This window comes from Linepithema humile, chromosome 1 (genome assembly GCF_040581485.1).
Source record: "Linepithema humile isolate Giens D197 chromosome 1, Lhum_UNIL_v1.0, whole genome shotgun sequence".
NCBI lineage: Eukaryota > Metazoa > Arthropoda > Insecta > Hymenoptera > Formicidae > Linepithema > Linepithema humile.
The window spans coordinates 29,176,906-29,197,650 of record NC_090128.1 but is presented as its reverse complement, the minus strand read 5'-3'; the positions used below and the strand labels follow the sequence as shown (position 1 = coordinate 29,197,650).

General features: G+C 32.5%; 1 protein-coding gene and 1 long non-coding RNA gene across 2 annotated transcripts; one reads left to right on the top strand and one right to left on the bottom strand.

The window, feature by feature from the left end:
* Positions 1-3,351: 3,351 nt before the first annotated feature.
* Positions 3,352-12,744, bottom strand: LOC105676829 (acyl-CoA Delta-9 desaturase-like). The gene is made up of 6 exons (XM_067352345.1): positions 12,585-12,744; positions 7,655-7,836; positions 7,295-7,425; positions 6,038-6,237; positions 5,376-5,558; positions 3,352-4,855 (listed from the first exon to the last, which is right to left on the bottom strand). The coding sequence occupies exons 2-6, from the start codon at positions 7,833-7,835 to the stop codon at positions 4,618-4,620; spliced, it is 933 nt and encodes a 310-aa protein (XP_067208446.1). The 5' UTR covers position 7,836; positions 12,585-12,744; the 3' UTR covers positions 3,352-4,617.
* A 2,705-nt stretch (positions 12,745-15,449) lies between these two features.
* LOC136998987 (uncharacterized) lies at positions 15,450-17,080 on the top strand. Its single transcript, XR_010889452.1, has 2 exons — positions 15,450-15,980; positions 16,045-17,080. It is a non-coding gene; the product is annotated as an uncharacterized lncRNA (long non-coding RNA).
* The last annotated feature ends 3,665 nt before the right edge of the window (positions 17,081-20,745 follow it).

Below are 20,745 nucleotides of genomic sequence, written 5' to 3'. Positions count from 1 at the left end.
AATGTACGATATAAAGAAACTTTTGCTGCTCTGGTAAGATAATAATACGCAGAGCACGTACGTCGTGATGTAATCAAGATTCCAAAACAAACCCTAACACTATATGTGAGTAATTTCGGTATTAGCGTCGAAGATTGTTTTTCGTGATCTAAGACGTGTGCGCGCGCTGTTGCTTGCGTACTTATTGTCCTTGCGTGTAATAATTTGCTCACATTCGCACGACGGCATTTGCGCGGAGCACACGGTAGCGGAAATAACTCTGTATCGTTCTTCTTATCGTATTGTTTTTCAAATCGTAATTGCGATTGATATTAAAAGATTATTTTCTACAAACAGTTGCCGATTCATACTATTTCTCATCTGCGGAAATCACGGAAATTTTGTAAAAGTAATTTAGGTATATCATAGCCAAGACGAATGGTAGCAAAACTGACTGCGCAATTTTTGATATCTTTCTATTGTTGCCTGCTGTGAGAATGAAACGGATCATAGTTTCATGCGATCGCGCTTTCCTTTGTCATATCATGATAAAGGAAAATTCGAAAAATACGCGATTGTATAAAACTATGATTTATTTGATTTTCACAGCAGGCAACGACAGCAGAGAGAAATCGAAAATTGCGCAGTCAATTTTGCTTACCACCCGTCGCAGCTATGCTATGCCTAAACCATTTTTGCAAGTTTTTCGCGCTTTCCGTACATGAGATGTAATATAAATCGACAATTATTTGTAGGAAATAATCTAATATCTGTTGTGATTGCGAGGAATAATACGGTAAGGAGAACATTAAAAAAAAAGTTTTTGCTTGCTCTGTGACGTATTCGAATAGGAATGTGAGTAAGGTGATAGTGCGCAAGACAACATACGCGACGTCGTAGGTCACGAAAAACAAAAACAATTCCCGACATTGCGAGCTAGCATCGAAAATACTTTGGCGCGTGTTGTCAAAGATAGTTTTGTTTCTTGCGATTTACATTGCGGTGTACCCTTAGCGCGTTATAACCTTGTTACCATTCGTACAAGGACACTGAATCAGAGCAGACGGCAATGAGTCTTTTCGTATCGCTGTCCTTACCGTATTAATTTTCAAATAAAGACACATATTAAAGATTATTCCTTACAACTAATTACTAATTTGTATTAATTCTCATGTACGAAAAGTAGTTTACATGTAACATAGTCGCGACGGATAAAGCGAAAAGGTAATTACGCAATTTTCAATTTCTCTTCTCTGCTGTTGCTTCTGCTATATATCGAATTGTAGCCTCGCACGATCGCGTTTTTCGAGTTTACCTTCGTCATCATGACAAAGATCGCGCGTTTGTAATTAACCGTGTTTTCGCGAATGAGTGCTCCAAAAAGGAGCAGCCATCGATAAACAATTGAGAGGAGGAGGAGGCCTAGGAGGCATCAGGCGACGGCAAAACAACATTGTGGTAAGTAATTTATCGTTAAAAACGTTATTTTTTAAAAATAATAGTGCAGGGGCTGATTTAAAACACCAGTATTGTTTCAATCAAAGAGCTATTTTTATTAAAATAAAAGATAGAACTATATATCCGTATTACACACAGAATGATCACAATATGATGTAACAAAGCTTCAGAAGCATAAGTGAATATGACAATTATATTCCTTAATTTATTTTAAGTAAATTTAAGTTAAATTTAAATTAAAAAATTTAATTCTTTGTTTAGACATGTGCATAAAAAAACAAATATAAAGTTTAATGTGCGCAGTAATTATTTTATAAATATTTATTATTTCAAACACTAATCTGCATTTATTTTTTTATTTTACAGATCAACTTTGTGCGCGTAATCGGTGCTACAAAATATATTCGTTCCGTCGTATAGTATAACAAAATGCGCGTCGGGAGTGCCGTTAATGCCGAGAGTTATAGCGAATCTATAGATGAACGTATTTTTGCTGTATGACAAATATTGGGACACGATTTTTTTTTTACTTTAGGCTTGGCTCGGGGGAGGGAAAGGTCGGTTTCAATCATAAAATCTCCACTACGGCAGGGCAATCTTCGGTTCTACGTGCAGCGCGCTAGTTGTACAGATAGTCGGACTGTCGAAGGTAGTCGAGGACGGCTACCGGAGTTAGTCAAACGCTACCGATTGCTTTTCAGATGTCTTGTATCTAGTCGGTTGATTGGATGACTAATCACCTCATCTTCTCCGAGCTTATCTTTGCCTTCTGTTTTGAGAGAATCGTGCCCCAATTGGTAAATGTGGTCGTCTGAAACGCGGACGGAATTCGCGCGTAACGTCACAGCTTGGACAATTCGGTTCGATTCGCCTGTGATGTCGGGAGTGCCGTTTTAAGTATCGCGCGATTTTCGTATTCAGGTACGCATGCGAGCAATGCATGCGCCGTGAATGCGTGAAAATCAATGTGAGTGCTTCGAAGGACCACTGAAAGGAGGAGGAGGCTCAGGAGGAGCATCGGGCGCCGGCGGAGCAATTTTACGGTAAGCAATAATTCATTTATTTGTTGAAAATATTGTACATATTAAAATATTTGAAAGACAAAATATTTACATTAGTTAATATTTATCATTATTAGAATTTATTCGCATATTTTTTATTTTTTATTTAAATAATTAAACTTTTTTAATAATTCTTTTATTACATATTTGCTTAGAAAACGAATTAAAAGTTCAATGTACTCAATATTTTTTATAATTTCACAAATATTTCATATTGTGAACGCTGCTATAATTTTGATTTATTTCGTGTTTTACAGATCAACTATGCAGATCAACAGAACGACAACTCCGCTGCTGCGCATCGATCGGTGAGTTAGTTTAATTTGTCTTTTATTATTAAGATAATGGATCGAATAATAGTGTGAAAATATATAGACGCGAGACATTTTGCAGGTCGTATAATTTTTATTGTCTTATAGTAATTATATCAAAATTTTATTCTCTCGTATTTTTTAAAAGTATTTTGAGTTGTACGTGCATTTGTTTTTAAAAAAACAAAGTACTTATTTTTGTAGTTAATTTATATTAAATTTAATTATGTGTTACCAATATTATTATATATATCTAGAAAAGATACATGTTATATTAGATTATAATTATACAAATTATTAAAAAATATAACTAAAAATATAAATAACCTGCAAAATGCGTTGTACATTAAAAAAAAGCAAAGTGTTATACATATGCAATAGCAAAATTCTTTTTTTCTGTGTAAATGTGTACTTTTTTTCTTCCTTCCCTACGGTAAGTGGTTTATCTTTTTATATCTTTCCAGGGTTAAATATATAAATTGGCGTTGAAAAGCAAAAGTGAGAAAATTTTTAAATACATACATATGTACGTATCACAAATATAAATTAAAACTGAAAAAAAGAATTCTTTTACACAAACGTAAATATACTGATAAATTATGGTATATTTGAAACAATTTATCTATTAAAAAAAAAGAGCACATTTTTTATTAAGAATTTTGAAATATATTTATTCTTGTATTCTTGCTATACGCCAATTTCTTCGTAATCTTTCCTAGCCTACCCATGCATCCGTGGTCCTATGGCTTAACAGAACTAGAACTATCAAAGCGGTTAAAATGATCGGTTTATTTTTTTAGAACAATTACTTAAATTTATAATGCTGTATTTCCTGAGATTTTTTCTGTGACTTGTTGCATTGTATTAAATGATCAAATTGATTAATTTACTTTTTCTTTTTATCACTTTTTATTAAAAAAAGAAAAAAAAAATAGAAATTGGTATATGTTAATCGTCGGTAGTTCTAGTGTTGTTGATCCCATAGTTGAGCATGGATTTTCGAAATTCGTGGTTCCATCGATGATGGTCGAGCACAGATCTCGAAACAACGTTGATACGATCAACCATTGAACAATGGTCGACTATCAACATAAATTTCGAACGCAACTAGCGGAAACTGAGCTGAGCTCTGCGCTAGCGTCCTGCAAAAAACTCCCTCTCGAATTTTAGATGCAAATAGCGGTAACTGAGCTGAGCTCTGCGCTAAGCATCTTGCGAAAAATTCCTAAATGATTCCGCGATAAACTCCCAAACGATTCCGCGAAGAATTCAATCTATTAAACTTTGTCGGTTTATAGTTTCTTACGAACTCCTAGGTATAGAATTTTTTTATAGGTAAGTTTTTGTGTTAGGTAGAATTTCTATTAGGTAGGATTTTCCATTAGAATTTTCGGATAGTTTGGATTTAAAAAATTTTTATCACTTCTTTTTTTTAATTCTTTGCTGTCGATAAAGTTTGGAACTTCTGCTTTGGCAGTTAGTTTGCAGTTTATTGATAACAAAGATAATGACATAACTTTGGGTGGGCAAACAGCAAGATTTTTTCCGCGAGAGCGGATGTTCCTTGCATATAAGAATTTAAAAACTTTTTATTATTTCTATATTTTTTTTTTATTTTTTGCTGTCGATAAACTTTGGAAAGTCTGCCGCACACACATACACATAATTAAGTTTTTAAAACACAAAATCTATAAATGTTTGGATCGCATGTATTTAACTAACAAAATGTCGCATAAGATTTATTTATATCCAATTGCCTAAGTTAAAAATTTAAAAATTATTTCTTCCGTCATACTGATGATTTCTCACTAATCTAGCTTGTTATTTCGAACAACGCGTTTCTTTATCATATCCTCAGATGCAGTTTTTAGATCATAAGCTAAACCTAAATAGGCGAAAAAGTCGATAAAAGCTGTGGTAATATTGAGCGAATAATTTCCTAATTCTGCCGCTTTATAGTCCCAAGGAAAAACATGATGATAATTGTGCCAGCCTTCGCCAAACGCTAGTAGAGAAACTATAGCATTTTCCGCAGGAGTGATTAATCTGCATGATAAAAGTAGACGTGTTTAAACACCACACACAAATGTTCAATTTTTAATTACTGATAAAATAAAATATAATTCTCTTAATTTAATTACATAATTAATAATAAATATTTCTTTATTTATTTAAGAATAATATAAAAATAATTAATATTAATAATTAATCAATAACAAATTTTACGTAACTTTTAAAAGTTTTTTTTTAATTATTAAATTTTGTTACATTATTAAGTTCAATTTTAAACTTTTACAAAGGCAAACATATTTATATCAGAAAGAAATAATAGAGGTATGTAAAAGTTTCCATCGTTCTTAAAGCAATTTTTTTTTAAATATCTTATAAATAATGTAATATTTTAAATAATATAAAATTCTTTTTTCTATTACTTTTAGCCGCTTTTTAGATTAAAAATGGATACTGCGATAAAAAAAAGTCTTCTTTTAGAGCGATCTTTCTATACATGAGCGATGGAAACTTTTGCATATTTGTATATTATGTATATAATAATAGAAATACGTACTTATTGTAAGGTTTGTAACCCCACATGTGAGCGGCAGAATTCACCAGCCAAGTAACATGTAGATTTATACAATATCTGCAGATTGCGAGGTGCCACGCGCACCACAAAGACTCACCGAATGCCCAATAAGGTACTAATGATGGTATGATAAAGCAGCAAAGCGGCATCAACAAAGCGTACCATCTAAAAAAGAATTTATTGATAACGAATGATGTTCGTAACATTAAGTAAACAATAATGTGAGGGGTTTATAGAAAAGGGGATTTAATCCACTTTTTTTCTGAATTCTTCATATAGTAGTCGGCTAAATTTTATTTTACACGCACGGAAAAAATTTTATATCAAATATTACTATGTACGGCAGTAATCGCGGACCTAAAATTTTTACTATGTTTCACATGTGAAAAACATAGTAAAAGTTTTTATAATTCCTTTATGGTCCGCAGCTATTACCATATATAGTAATTTTATATAAAACATTACCATGATACGGCAGTAAAGGTGGACCAGAAGAGAAATTATAAACTTAAATACTATGACCATTATGTGAAAAACATAGTAAAAGTTTCTGTAATTCCTTCGGTGGTCCACGGCTACTGCAGTACATAATGATTTTTCTTACAAAATTTTTTCCGTTTGGAAATAAACTGTGCTTGTTGTACCTTTTTTGGAACATTACGAAAGGATCTTGTTTAAGATCGGTTAAATCAATCTTAGCACTTATTACGTCCGGATGCTTCCGCACTAGAAGCCAGCCTACATGCGAGAAGAAGAATCCTCGATGCGCACTATATGGATCCGCATTGGTGTCGGTATATCTGTGGTGCACTCTGTGATCCCTGGCCCAATGAAAAATTGAATCCTGCAAAATACAATATTTACAATATTATAAATCAAAGCTCGGCGTTAGTTGCACATTTCGGCTCGATTCTTGAGACGACGCTTCCCGCTCTCCCACTACCGCGCGGCCGTTGGCGGCCGAGCTGCCGATAGCTTTGACTCAGGAGCGTCTGTGTAACAAATAGGCTGATGATAAGCGGGCACCTTTCAGAAAATAAAATTTTCTTTGTTATAGAAATAATATTTATTTTTACTAATTATAATTAAATACATTCCGATTTTTTGGTTATCGGCGACGAAAAAGAGCTATAACTCCGTAAATATTTGTTGTTTGCTATATGTTTATAGGACCAAAGTTGCTTGTCTCAACAAGACGCATCGACGTAGGTACTCGGTTTCAAACAAAAAATGGTGGCGACCCATAACACGTTAAATTTTTTCAAAAATTTACGAATTTTGAAAAACCGCCTGGAGGGATTGAAAGATCTCTCGATACCCTGCCAATAAACTCGGAAACTATAGAAAATAGAAGATCGGACCATAGGATCTTATTGGCAGGATATCGAGAGATCGTTCAATCTATTCAGGCGGTTTTTTGAAATTCAAAAATTTTTGAAAATAATGTGGAGTGTTGTGGGTTATGGATCGTTACCATTGTTCGTTTGACTATCTACGTCGATGCGTCTCGTTGAGACAAGCAACTTTGGTCCTATAAACATATAGCGGACAACGAATATTTATGGAGTTATAGTTCTTTTTCGTCGTCGATAACCAAAAAATCGGAATGTATTTAATTATAATTAGTGAAAATAAATATTATTTCTATAACAAAGAAAATTTTATTTTCTCAAAGGTGCCCGCTTATCATCAGCCTATTTGTTACACAGACGCTCCTGAGTCAAAGTTATCGGCGGCTCGGCCGCCAGCGGCCGCTCTCCTGGTAATGGGAGAGCGGGAGGCGTCATCTCAAGAATCGAGCCAAAATGTGCAACTAACGCCGAGCTCTGTTATAAATTGTCAAAAACGGGCTTAAGCTAAAGATAGGAGTCCAATGAACTTAAAAAACTCGTTAGACTTACTTGGTAAGCAACGCTCTGAAAAATCATGAGAATAAGCTTCATTGGCCATTTTGCTTTATAAGCTTTATGAGCCCATAATCGATGAGCACCAGCAGTAATGCCTATATTCGAGACCATACCAACGGTAAAAACTGCAAATTATAAATAAATACATATGTCAGTCGATACTGCTGATATTGTAACGTTTGAAATTGTAATAACTTTTGAGACACATGGCTCAGCTTAATAAATTTTTTGCATAAACCACTATACGTTATAAAAATTATGCTGTGTGTAAAAAAATATAATCAAAAGAATATCAAAAGATCGCAGTGGCCTACATAAGAAAAAAAAATTAAATACGTATAAAAAGATACGTACACCAAACAATTGTCCAAAATCTGGCTTTGTAGCAGGCTAGATACAGGGCATATAAGCTGGCAAGATGAAAATAGCTTAAGATAACGACGTTTTTCCAAACAATTTGCATCCTATAATTGGATTCTTGCGATTTTTTCATCGGTACTTTATCATTCGCAAGTTCTTGCAATTTTGGAGTCATGCTGTAAAGAAAATCTGTGTTAAATATATACATATTTATATGAAGCCGTTACTTCAAGAAACGATAAACCGACAAGATAATTTATTGCTAATTTTTCCCTAACTTCATGAAATTTATTTCCCTTTATTTTTCCTTTTTCGTGAAATAATTCTTGTATTTTTTGACGATATTTTCTTAAGAGGATGCTGAAGTCATATTGTTACCGACCGAAACTTCAATTTTCTAAAAAGGGTGGCGTTTTTTATTGCTTTAATAGAATTACAAATCCTTTGGTGTAAATAAAGTACATATGCTAATCTTTCGGCAGTTGGTCAAATTTAAACCAAAAAATAAAAAAAATTTTTGAAAATTTACCGACAATGTCACCTCAAAGAATTATATCTTTTATATCAAAATTATACTGCTTCAATCTGCAAAACAAGACCATGTGCCGAAGAAGAGCGTATGAAACAATAATGGAAAACCAAAAAAATAGAGCTTAGAGACTTATTTTCAAAACGCCACCCTTTTCCAGATTTATGTAAAGCATGTGTGCAATATAGAAAGAATAAGGTAAAAAAGAGCTATAGATTAGTTCCGAGATTTTGGGATAGAGGCGCTATACAGTTCTCAGTGCTATCTGTCATATACAGAATCTTTTAGGTTAGTTATGTGTGTGTTAGTTGTGCGTGTGTGTGTGTTTGTGTTATGTGCTACGAAACCCGGCTGAAAAAAATGGGTTGAAGGCACTCTGAAGGATAAAAAAGTGTATGTATTATACATAAATTTTGCAACATTTTTGCAAACATTTATATTATTTAATTACATACATTCATATTCTAATTTCTACAAAATACTTTTATTCATGTGCTTTATGTGTATATATTATGTATATTCTGTGCTCCATATTATGTATATTCACATCAAAGTATCTATGTAAAATTAACTTTTTATATCATCTTGTATATTGTATATCATTTATATGAATATCATTTTGTATATTGTATATATTTTTATAATAAATGTATATGTCATATAACTTATTTATAAAGCATGAAATATAAAGGTATTTTTAGTTTCTTGTATGTATCATTTGTAAAAAAATCTTGATAAAAAAAACATTAATTTTGTGACTTGCAATTATCTGTTTCAATATATACTTCTTTTAAATACTTACAACTAGCCTTATTTTATGCGTTTTCCTTGGTATCTAAAATACACATCAAAATATAAAATTAATTTCTAGTTCAGTAGAAAAAAAACATTGTAGTCTTACACCAGAAAGGAATGGTAAAATATCATGTATATGTAATAACAAATAAATCACTTTTCCACTGACATTATACACAACTTTGCAGAAATAAATTTATTCTGTGAATTTTGAATGTGTAGTGCAGTTTAAAACACACAGTCGAAATATATCTATATTTTTGAAATAATAATTCTGATTTTTCATGAATCACAGTGGTTTTATAAAATGTTCAATTTTAACAGTTTTTATTGGACTGTACTTTAGACAATATTATATTTTGCCATTTCTCTCTGTTGTAAGACAAGAATGTTTCGTTTCTACTGTAATAGAAATACATTTTCGATTTTGATACGTATTTTAAATACCAAGTTAATCACATAAAATAAGGCTAAGTGTAAGTATTTAAAAGAAGCATATAATAAAACAGATTATTGCAAGTCGCAAAATTAATGTTGTTTCTTTTATCAAAATTTTTTTACAAATGATAGACACAAAAAAATAAAAATATCTTTATATTTTATGCTTTAGAAATAAAAAATATGGCATATATCATATACATTTATTGTAAAAAGAGTATACAAAATGATGTCAATTTCTTAGAAAAATATTTTGATATAAATATAGATAATGTGGAGCATATAATATACATTATATATATATATATATACATAAAGCATATGACGTAATAAAAGTATCTTACAATAAAGAATAAGACAAGCCAGAGGCGGTTTCCTCGTGGACTGGCAATATATAATAAGACAAGCCAGAGGCGGTTTTCTCGTGGACTGGCATTAGAAAACTCTTATTCTTGTCTTCAAGCCAGAGGCGGTTTCCTCGTGGACTGGCAATATAGAATAAGACAAGCCAGAGGCGGTTTTCTCATGGACTGGCAATATAGAATAAGACAAGCCAGAGGCGGTTTTCTCGTGGACTGGCATTAGAAAATTCTTATTCTTGTCTTCAAGCCAGAGGCGGTTTCCTCGTGGACTGGCAATATAGAATAAGACAAGCCAAAGGCGGTTTTCTCGTGGACTGGCAATATAGAATAAGACAAGCCAGAGGCGGTTTTCTCGTGGACTGGCATTAGAAGAAAATTCTTATTCTTGTCTTCAAGCCAGAGGCGGCTTTGTCGTGGACTGGCAATATAGAATAAGACAAGCCAGAGGAGATCTTTCGTGAGCTGACAATTTTAAATAAATATAATCAGAGGCGATCTAACGTCAGCTGACAGTTTAGAAGAAAGAGAGCTAAAGGCGATTTATTCGTGAACTGGCAAATTGTAAGAAATATTGTCAAAGGCGATCTATTGTGAGCTGACAATTTTTAATAAATATAGTCAGAGGCGATCTAACGTCAGCTGACAGTTTAGAAAAAAGAGAGCTAAAAACGATTTATTCGTGAACTGGCAGATTTTAAGAAATATTGTCATAGGCGATCTAACGTCAGCTGACAGATTTGAAGAAATACGTATTTATTTTAGTTAGCAATTTACTGCACGTGTGGTCTGTTTATATTTTATCAGATAATTTATAAGGTCATTTAACCTTTTTTCTCGCAATTGAAATTCTATCGTATGGCTGAATGATGTACATACGAGACAAAATAGACTTATACAAGGTGTCTAATAGATATAAGTTAGATATGATAAAATATTTTATTTGAAAAATGTATGTATAATACTATATGTCTAATTGGAAAAATATGTTATATGCTTTTCCTATTTTTATTCTTATGTAACAAATACAAAATAAATAAATAAGTTAATTAATTATTGAATACATACATATACATATTGAATATAGTTATCTTTATTTTGTATTTTATATAACTGAAATAATATATACTTTCATTATTTTAGTCATTATCATATAAAATACAAAATAAAGATAACTATTTATTGAATATATGTGTATATGTATATATTAATTAATTGATTAATTAGTTATTTAGTATTTACTACATAAGGATAAAAGTAAGAAAAGTATATAACATTTTTCTTCAATGATATATATAGTATTATATGTATATTTTTTATTTATTATTTTGTCATATTTAGTTTGTATTTATTTGACACCTTGTATACGCTTATGTTTTCTCGGACATTATATTGCAGCTTTGCGACGAAATTTCAGTCGAGGAAACAAGCGCAAGCATCGTTTGTTTACAAACTTCCGATGACACATGTACACAGACCACACGTCAGTGTAGTGAGTCACCACTACAAACAAATGCGTACACACGGACCTACGCGGCATAGGTCCGTAGGCTGCGCCGATAATGTCATTTCATTTTTAGTACCATCGAAATGATGGCGCTTTCGCGTCGGAGTTCGCCCGTCACTTCAGCATCCTCTTAAAGTCGAATACATATATCGTATCTTATAGAAGTTGTTTCAATCTCTAAGCATGTAAAAACGCATATTTAAAAACATAAGTATTCCTTATTTTTAGTAATTTACTACATATTTAAAGTCCATCAAAATCAAAGAAACACAACTTCATCTTATGCAATAAATAAACACATTAATAGCTCAGGTTTTAATTATTCTTTTTATGATGTTAATCAAAATGTTACGCATATCTTTTTGCCGATGTAAAAAATCGTTAAATATTTAGTTCTTTATACCTTTTACGTCATTGAATACGAACGGCACTTCCCTTGCAAGCGCTAAATGTAGTATTAATAATTTAAGATAGTTCCAACGGTACAATTGTTGCCAAAATTATAGAATGTAGGTAGAGTTAGATAAGTGAAAATATGATAGAAAATAGCAAACGAAGCAATTTGTTGTTTTACTTGATTTTTGATTCATTTTATCCTTCACTGTATCTTTCACACTTAAACGACGATACACTTCTTGCTGCTGTCTTTCTGCCCTCCATGAATGATATTCAATTATATCATTTCTTTATGTTATAAAAATTATTCAACAATTATGTGGTAAATATTTGCGAAATTTAAATATGGTTCTTATAACATCATCTACTTCGAAAGTACTTTTCCTATAATTAACCCTTAGTCCCGACGGTTCTTTTCGGCACCTTTAATCCCGACTCATGGGTCGTTTGCGTCTTTGCGTTATTTGGATCAGTAAAAACGCTTTAAAAAATCTGAAAAAAAATCATGCTTCTTTCAACCTTCAACTTGAAGTCCCAATCATAATATTTCGATAAAAATTATTTTTTTAGGTAGGGGATATGACGCGTTTCGTACCCGTTTTCAAAAATTACAGCACTTTGAAATTTCGCTTGGGTCGAAAACGACCCATGAGTCGGGACTAAGGATTAAACAAAATTGTCTGATTTTCGTTTGATTAGCCTGTGAAAACCATTGAATAAATGGCATGTTAAATAAAAGATATTTTAATAATTATGTGACAAAAAAATTCTAAACAATTTGAGCTAATGAGACATTGTATATATTTATTGTTTTTAAATTTAAATAAATCTTAAATAATTGAGAAATCGTTGGAACGCTAGTTTTTTTATTTTTAATAAATTAAATAAATTAGTTCTTACCTTTAGAACGTTTTCGACTTCAGAAAATAATATTTATAACGACTTTTTCACAGTTACTGTATATATTATTTCACAATGTTATTGCACTAATGCGAACTGGTAATTTACAGAGAAACAAACAGAAACTAAACGTTCAGATACCTCTTCCGAAAGTATATTAAAATCCTTCATATCGCGCTCTTCTATATATCCTCTTATCCCTACTCAATAGCAAATTATAAAATATTTATAGATAAGCCTTGAATTAGTTGCAGGCATTTTATGACATACAATTAAATCCTCGATGTCCTGAGAATATCTTGAGGATGTTTTGTGCTGCATGGGTATGTATTTAAAGCTGTTACAAATGCCTAAAAAAAAGAAGAAGAAAAAAGATTATACTTTTCTGGCCATTACGCAACTAAACGGAATTTTACAAGCAGGTAGCATTGAGTCAGATAGGGGCGGGTTATCGCAGACTGATCGATAAGTTTTTGCATTTAAACATTTAAAAAATTTTTAAATAACAGCACACTACGCTGGAGCGTATATTGCGTAATTGCCTAGTAACGCCTCTGTATATATCTTATAAATAGTTTGATACATTTTAATTCGTTTCTATTACATACGCAAAATATATTTGTCTCGTATTTCATTAAAATTGCAAATAATTTTGAAACTATATATGAAATAAATTTTTTAAGATAAAATTTACTGTATTACTCTATTAGAAGTTAAAAAATTTTCTTTAAAAAAATGAATATGATACACTTCTATTTAAAAAGTGGAATTAAATTTAAACAAGATCCAAGAAAAAATAGGAAATCTGCATAAAATCTTTTAGTGAATGTTTATTTCTATAATTTTTTATGTGAATATTGATTTCGAATAGATGTAATTACAACGCAAAATTTCTAGACACAAATCAAATAATGTATTTTTAATACCTAATTAATTGTTACAAATAATTTTTTGTTATTTTTATTATTTAAAGAACCCTGCGCGATATCTAATATTGAAAAAATTATTACAAGGTACCTGACAATTATTACAATTATTACAAGGATTTACGGCCCAAAAGGTTGCAATCTCAATAGATGGTCAATAACCATTGGCCATTATTTAATGTTTTTATATGATTGAACAATTTTGTGTGTGAACTTAAGTGTGTTAGTCGATTAAATAACGAACACAGTTCAAGGTATATACTAGTTTATAAATATTTACGATCTAGAATAAAAATAACTTGGAATGTTGTTTCATTAATTTACATACTTGTTACGTGTACACTGGTTTTGTGTAATCTATAGATCAAGACAATTAAGTTTTGACCTTGGTCAAGATTATTCTTATTAAGCAATCTAATTTTTCTCATTCGTATTCTTTATTTCTTGGAAATGATTCAATTGTTAATTTTTATTATACTGGAATGTTTAAAAAATATTTCTAATAGACGACTTACCTAATAGTTAATAAAACATCTGCTTTAATCTAATTGTAAAATTAAAATTTTTTTAGTTATACTGCTAGCCTGCTATAAAGGTCCGTTTATACATATCCGTACCGTATCCGTACCGTGTCCGTACCGTATCGGCAAGATGATGTTTCAAAATATTCACGGATGCGAGCCGGATATGTGTAATTACTCATATCGAATCTTGCCGGTACGGTACGGACACGGTACGGATATGTATAAACGGACCTTAAGTCTTGCATCATATGTATAAACATATATAAGTAAGAAGCAATTTTTAGATATAGTCATACGCAATTGTATATGATTTTGTATAAACGAGAAATTCTGGCTAATTGTGTCACTTTTTCCTTAATTTCACTTAATGCCTTGATTTAGAAATATTTTACTTTTCTAAAAGTTTCTATACCTTTTTCTTATCGCGCGCGTGCATGCAAGCGAGGAATATAAACAAAATAAAATAAAAAAACACTATTTCACATTTATAAGAGATATATGTTATTTATTGTATTTCTAAATAATATGAGAAAAATAAATAACATGAGATATAAATACATTTTATGAGTGATACAAATAGTTCGAAAATTAGTGCTTGGGGTATTTAAAGAAGAAATTTTTAAGAAAGGACCTCATCAAGTCACTCTTCCTGCCCATACAGCACAGAACATTGCAATTACATTGCAGCAATGTTACAATCTTGCAAGTTGCAATAAGGGTAAGGGTGCCGTCACATACAGCCCGTAATCCGTAATCCGCACCGGAAGTCCGCAAAAGTTACTAGGTATTTCATCCGTAACGTGACGTGTGTTTTTATCTCCTTGTGTCCCATGGAGCCGTAAATACAGATGTAACGGTAGTACTATTTTTTATTTAACAGATTATAATTGTTTATTTGTATTTTATTCATAAGAAAACTACAGAATATATTATCAAGAGACACGGTAGTGTCTCGCGCCAAGTTCACGCGCAGCGCGCAACGCAAGCGCAAGACCGACCGTGTATCTTTACGCGAGACGGAAGGTTCAGATGAGCCGAGATTATCGGATCTGAATAACAGCTGGGCCGATTGAGTTGGCAATAGGCTCAATCGAAAGCGCGTACCTAAAATATATAACGAAAGTCTGCTTGTTTTTGCTCTGTGTGCTTTATAAAAATAAATATATGCATTCAAAGTCGAGAAATCTAATCTAAAAAATCATCTCGCTAGGATGTATGTCGCGTTGAGATGTATGTCGCTCGTGTCTTATTGGTCAGCGTCGTCAGCATTTCTTTTTCTATCTAAAAGACGTCTTTCTTTTCTAACATTTCTAACATGGCGGCGCTCAGACCTGTTAGCTCGCAGCTTTAATGATATATTAATTACATTGATATAATTAATATCGGTCGTAAAATGTATATATAACGTGTTGTGGAGACGAATAAAGATAGTGTATATCAAAATAATAGTATTCTTCACGAAAAAAATTTTTTTTGATCTTAAAGTGCAGAAGTGTAGCAAGACATGTTGACAACACTCACAAGGAAAGGGACTTAAGTGTCCCCCTCGCATGTAAATCGCATCTTTCAGAAATGAGCTGTCAATGTCGCACTATATGCGTCGCGCTGCGATATATGCATAACGCATCGTTTGTGCCGCTTGTGTAATCGATGTTTGTCGCGCATGTGTAATTGATAAGATGAATAAAATTAGAAATAAAGATTAGCATGTTATGAAGTATTCGGAAAAATGTTCTGATCAAAGAACAAAGTTCACTAAAGTTGTTGCCAAGGCATCCCCTCTATTTTACACTTTTATAGTCGCATTTCGAGTGTATTTATAGCGCAGCGCGTTGTCATATCCCGTCAGTGCATATGTTACGCTTTAAAGTTGTGCGCTTGTTAGTGATTACGGAAAAACAATATATAAAACAGCATCAAAAAAAGAACAGCAAATTCACTATAAAGTAAGTATTATTTTTTTGTACACAAATAAGGAGAAATATTTAATTGTTACCATATATTTTTCAGAATGGTTCAATTAAATCCATTTAACGTAATAATGTTAGTATACGTAACTTTTTCGGCCCTTAATCTATCAACAAGTCCGATAACATCTGAAGAACGAGAAATGGCACATAAAATAGAATCTATGCTGAAAGAAATGCGCGATGAGAGATACGAAATGGAAGTAGAAGAATCTTTAGATTATGATGTAAATCCAGGATGTAAATCCTGGTACATTTAAATTTTCCTGTGCCCGAATACGTTCATCTGTAGTACATATAACTTTAGGATTTGCGTCCAATAGCTCACCAGGATTTACATCCTGGTACATTTAAATTTTCCTGTGCCCGAATACGTTCATCTGTAGTACATATAACTTTAGGATTTGCGTCCAATAGCTCACCAGGATTTACATCCTGGTACATTTAAATTTTCCTATGCCCGAATACGTTCATCTGTAGTACATATAACTTTAGGATTTGCGTCCAATAGCTCACCTTCTTCCTCTTCATCTCCTAGTTCGAATTGCTCTGCTGTTGGAATATCGTTATCGTTTTCATAATCTAAAGATTCTTCTACTTCCATTTCGTATCTCTCATCGCGCATTTCTTTCAGCATAGATTCTATTTTATGTGCCATTTCTCGTTCTTCAGATGTTATCGGACTTGTTGATAGATTAAGGGCCGAAAAAGTTACGTATACTAACATTATTACGTTAAATGGATTTAATTGAACCATTCTGAAAAATATATGGTAACAATTAAATATTTCTCCTTATTTGTGTACAAAAAAATAATACTTACTTTATAGTGAATTTGCTGTTCTTTTTTTGATGCTGTTTTATATATTGTTTTTCCGTAATCACTAACAAGCGCACAACTTTAAAGCGTAACATATGCACTGACGGGATATGACAACGCGCTGCGCTATAAATACACTCGAAATGCGACTATAAAAGTGTAAAATAGAGGGGATGCCTTGGCAACAACTTTAGTGAACTTTGTTCTTTGATCAGAACATTTTTCCGAATACTTCATAACATGCTAATCTTTATTTCTAATTTTATTCATCTTATCAATTACACATGCGCGACAAACATCGATTACACAAGCGGCACAAACGATGCGTTATGCATATATCGCAGCGCGACGCATATAGTGCGACATTGACAGCTCATTTCTGAAAAATGCGATTTCGAAACATAATAAAATCATATATGGTTGTATTCAGCGTAAAAAATGCTACAACTTTTGTCATAACAAAAATTTTGAAATTCGTAAAAATAATAAGATGGGGTAAGGGTAAATTAAAAAATATAAATTTTTTTAAAAATCGACCTACGCGGTTATAAAGCTCATAAAAGACCATGCAACTTTTATTCGAAACATTTTTTGATATCTCTTACAGTTTTGACGATATTCAGTCAAAATCAAAAAAACCGTTTTAGCTTGTAGGAGTTGTTTCAACCCTAAATGTGCGAGAAAGCACATAAAAAAAATACGTGTCTTTTATTTTGAACTACTTTACGAGATATTTAAAGCTCGTCAAAATCGAAGGGGGACACTTGGGTCCCTTTCCTTGTCAGTATTCTGTGGTTAGTGGACAGACAGAACAGAATAAAATTGACTGGAAATGATAAATATTGTCAGAACTAATTTAGTATACATAGAACAGAAATATTAAACTTTGATATTTAATTTTATTTATTTTAGACAAATTATACACTAAAGTCTCGAATCATGTGCTTTTTTGACAGAAAGTATATATGATAAAATTAAAATTTATACAATTATACCAATTATCACTATGCCTTATGTGACAATTGTTTAGAGACTTTAGTGTATGATTTGTCTAAAATAAATAAAATTAAATAGCTCAAAGTTTAAGATTTCTGTTCTATGTATACTAAATTAGTTCCAACAATATTTATAATTTCCAGTCAATTTTATTACAATCATAACAAAACAGTTTTACCTTTCAAAAAAATTGTTGTACACTCACCCGAAAAAAAAGCGGTACACTGAAAATGTGGGAAAAATTCATCAAATTTCAACTGACGATAACTTCGTAAATAATAAAGATAGAAAGTTCTATAAAATATGGAAATGAAGCTAAAAATCTCTACTTTAAGAATCAATTTATTTCAATGTTGCAAAATAAATTTATTGAAAATGGCGGATGACAAAGCGCGAGCATGCAAAATTGAAAAATAATGGTTCGAGTTTGCGACGGTGCACGGTATAAACAAAAAATTGTAGCTTATTGGGATCAAAAGCGTACGAAAGTACAGAGTCTCCTCTTTAAAATGCTTTTTTATGCATCTCGATACGATGATTTTTCGCCGAGAGATTCGCATTTGAAGAAAAAGGCAGATTTTTACTTCAAATGCGAATCTCTCAGCGAAAAATCATCGTATCGAGATGCATAAAAAAGCATTTTAAAGAGGAGACTCTGTACTTTCGTACGCTTTTGATCCCAATAAGCTACAATTTTTTGTTTATACCGTGCACCGTCGCAAACTCGAACCATTATTTTTCAATCAATTGTTTTGCATCCGAAGGAGATGTCTGCAGATCTTTTGTGATTTCTCCGCCCTGACTTTTTGTTTATGCTCGACCGCACATTGCGAGAAGAGTGCTTGATTTCTCTTGATCTTTTTCTTTCGAGACGCGTTACTTATTCGTACGACTTCGTCAAAGTAAACAATAATTAATCTTTTCGCATTGAAATTATTGGTCAATTATGGCGACGATAAGTCCTGAAAAAGCTCGCTCAAGTTGTAGCGTTAATTGAAGATGGGGAGAAGTTTGAAGGTGTCGCTGTTGAGGCACTTGATTTATCAGTGTCAACCGTGCAACGTGCTTATGCTAGGTACTTGGAGACTAATTCTGTCCAAAGAAGACCTGGTTCGGGACGTCCTCGTTGTACGAATGAAAACGATGACCGATTTATTGTTTTAAATTCATTAAGAGACAGACATCGAACGGCTGTTCAAATTCGAAACAATTTAAGAGATGTCCGCGAATGTAATGTATCCGTTGACACTATTCGAAACAGATTAGCGGAACACGGTCTTTTTCCGCGCAGGCCAGCAAATGTACCTTCGCTTATGCGTCGCCATCGCGTAACTCGACTCAATTTTGCTGTCGAGCATGCAGGCTGGACATATGCAGAATGGAGTACCGTTCTTTTTAGCGACGAATCTCGTTTTTGTCTGTATTCTTCAGACGGACGAGAACGAGTATACCGTCGCGTTGGAGAACGATTTGCAGACTGTACTGTAAGTGAGAGGCCTAGAAGTAAGAATCTGCCTTTTTCTTCAAATGCGAATCTCTCGGCGAAAAATCATCGTATCGAGATGCATAAAAAAGCATTTTAAAGAGGAGACTCTGTACTTTCGTACGCTTTTGATCCCAATAAGCTACAATTTTTTGTTTATACCGTGCACCGTCGCAAACTCGAACCATTATTTTTCAATTTTGCATGCTCGCGCTTTGTCATCCGCCATTTTCAATAAATTTATTTTGCAACATTGAAATAAATTGATTCTTAAAGTAGAGATTTTTAGCTTCATTTCCATATTTTATAGAACTTTCTATCTTTATTATTTACGAAGTTATCGTCAGTTGAAATTTGATGAATTTTTCCCACATTTTCAGTGTACCGCTTTTTTTTCGGGTGAGTGTATATATTTAATAAAAAAAAACTGTCGTATATATATTATTTAAAAAAAAAAAATAATATCTATCAAAAAATTACCTTTTTTAAAAAAAAAGGCGCCAAGTTCACGTTCTTGTCTCAACTAAAACAAAACAGTATTGTTTTACTTTTCAAAAAAATTGTCGTATATATTAAACTTTTCAAAAAAACCTGTCGTATATATTAAAATTTTCAAGAAAAGCTATCCTATGTACTTCTTACAAAAAAATATGATATCAGAAAATGGCACCAAGTGGGACTAAAGAACTATGAAAAAACTTGTACACTATTTCTATAAAACTCTTCTATAAAACTCTTGTACATAAAGTTGTCGTATATATAATTAATTATACTTAGTGTCTCGCCCTTCGAGATTACGAAGGTAGTATCGCTACTTATGCCTAATTGATCACACATTTTAGAGCTAATATACACAAATTTTTGAGAGGCCCGCGGTTGCGCTCGTTGCGCTCGTTGCGCCGCCCCACGTTCACTTTTGTCATTCGTTTTTCTTGTGCCATGTGGATCGCACGTTTTTTCTTTGTAAACTTATCGGGAAAGTAGTTCATCAACAACAACAATGGGAAAACACAAGAGATCTCGCAGTAGAGATAAAGAAAACGATAAAATCTGGAAAAGAATGAAAAGATTGGAGGAGTTAATCGTGGAACGCATCCCGTCATCGCACCTCTTCGGGAAACTAACCTCAACACGGACACGGCAAACTCTAAAGGCAAATCTTTATTTACAGATCACTCTTGTACGGGAGACAAGATGTTCTTAAACTAATCTGTATCAGAGACGAAATGTATTAATATCAATCTTGTACGAGAGACCAAAAAAAAAAAAAAAAAAAAACACGGACGAGCTTATACGTGAGATAAGCCATGTTCCGAAGAAACTATGGCCGATCTTACACGAGAGGTAAGGCAGAGCCAAAGAAAGGCGTTCTTCCCACTATCAGGTCCTTCTTATATCTTTCAGGTAATGATCTGGAAAAATTGACATACACTGAAAAGGACACAG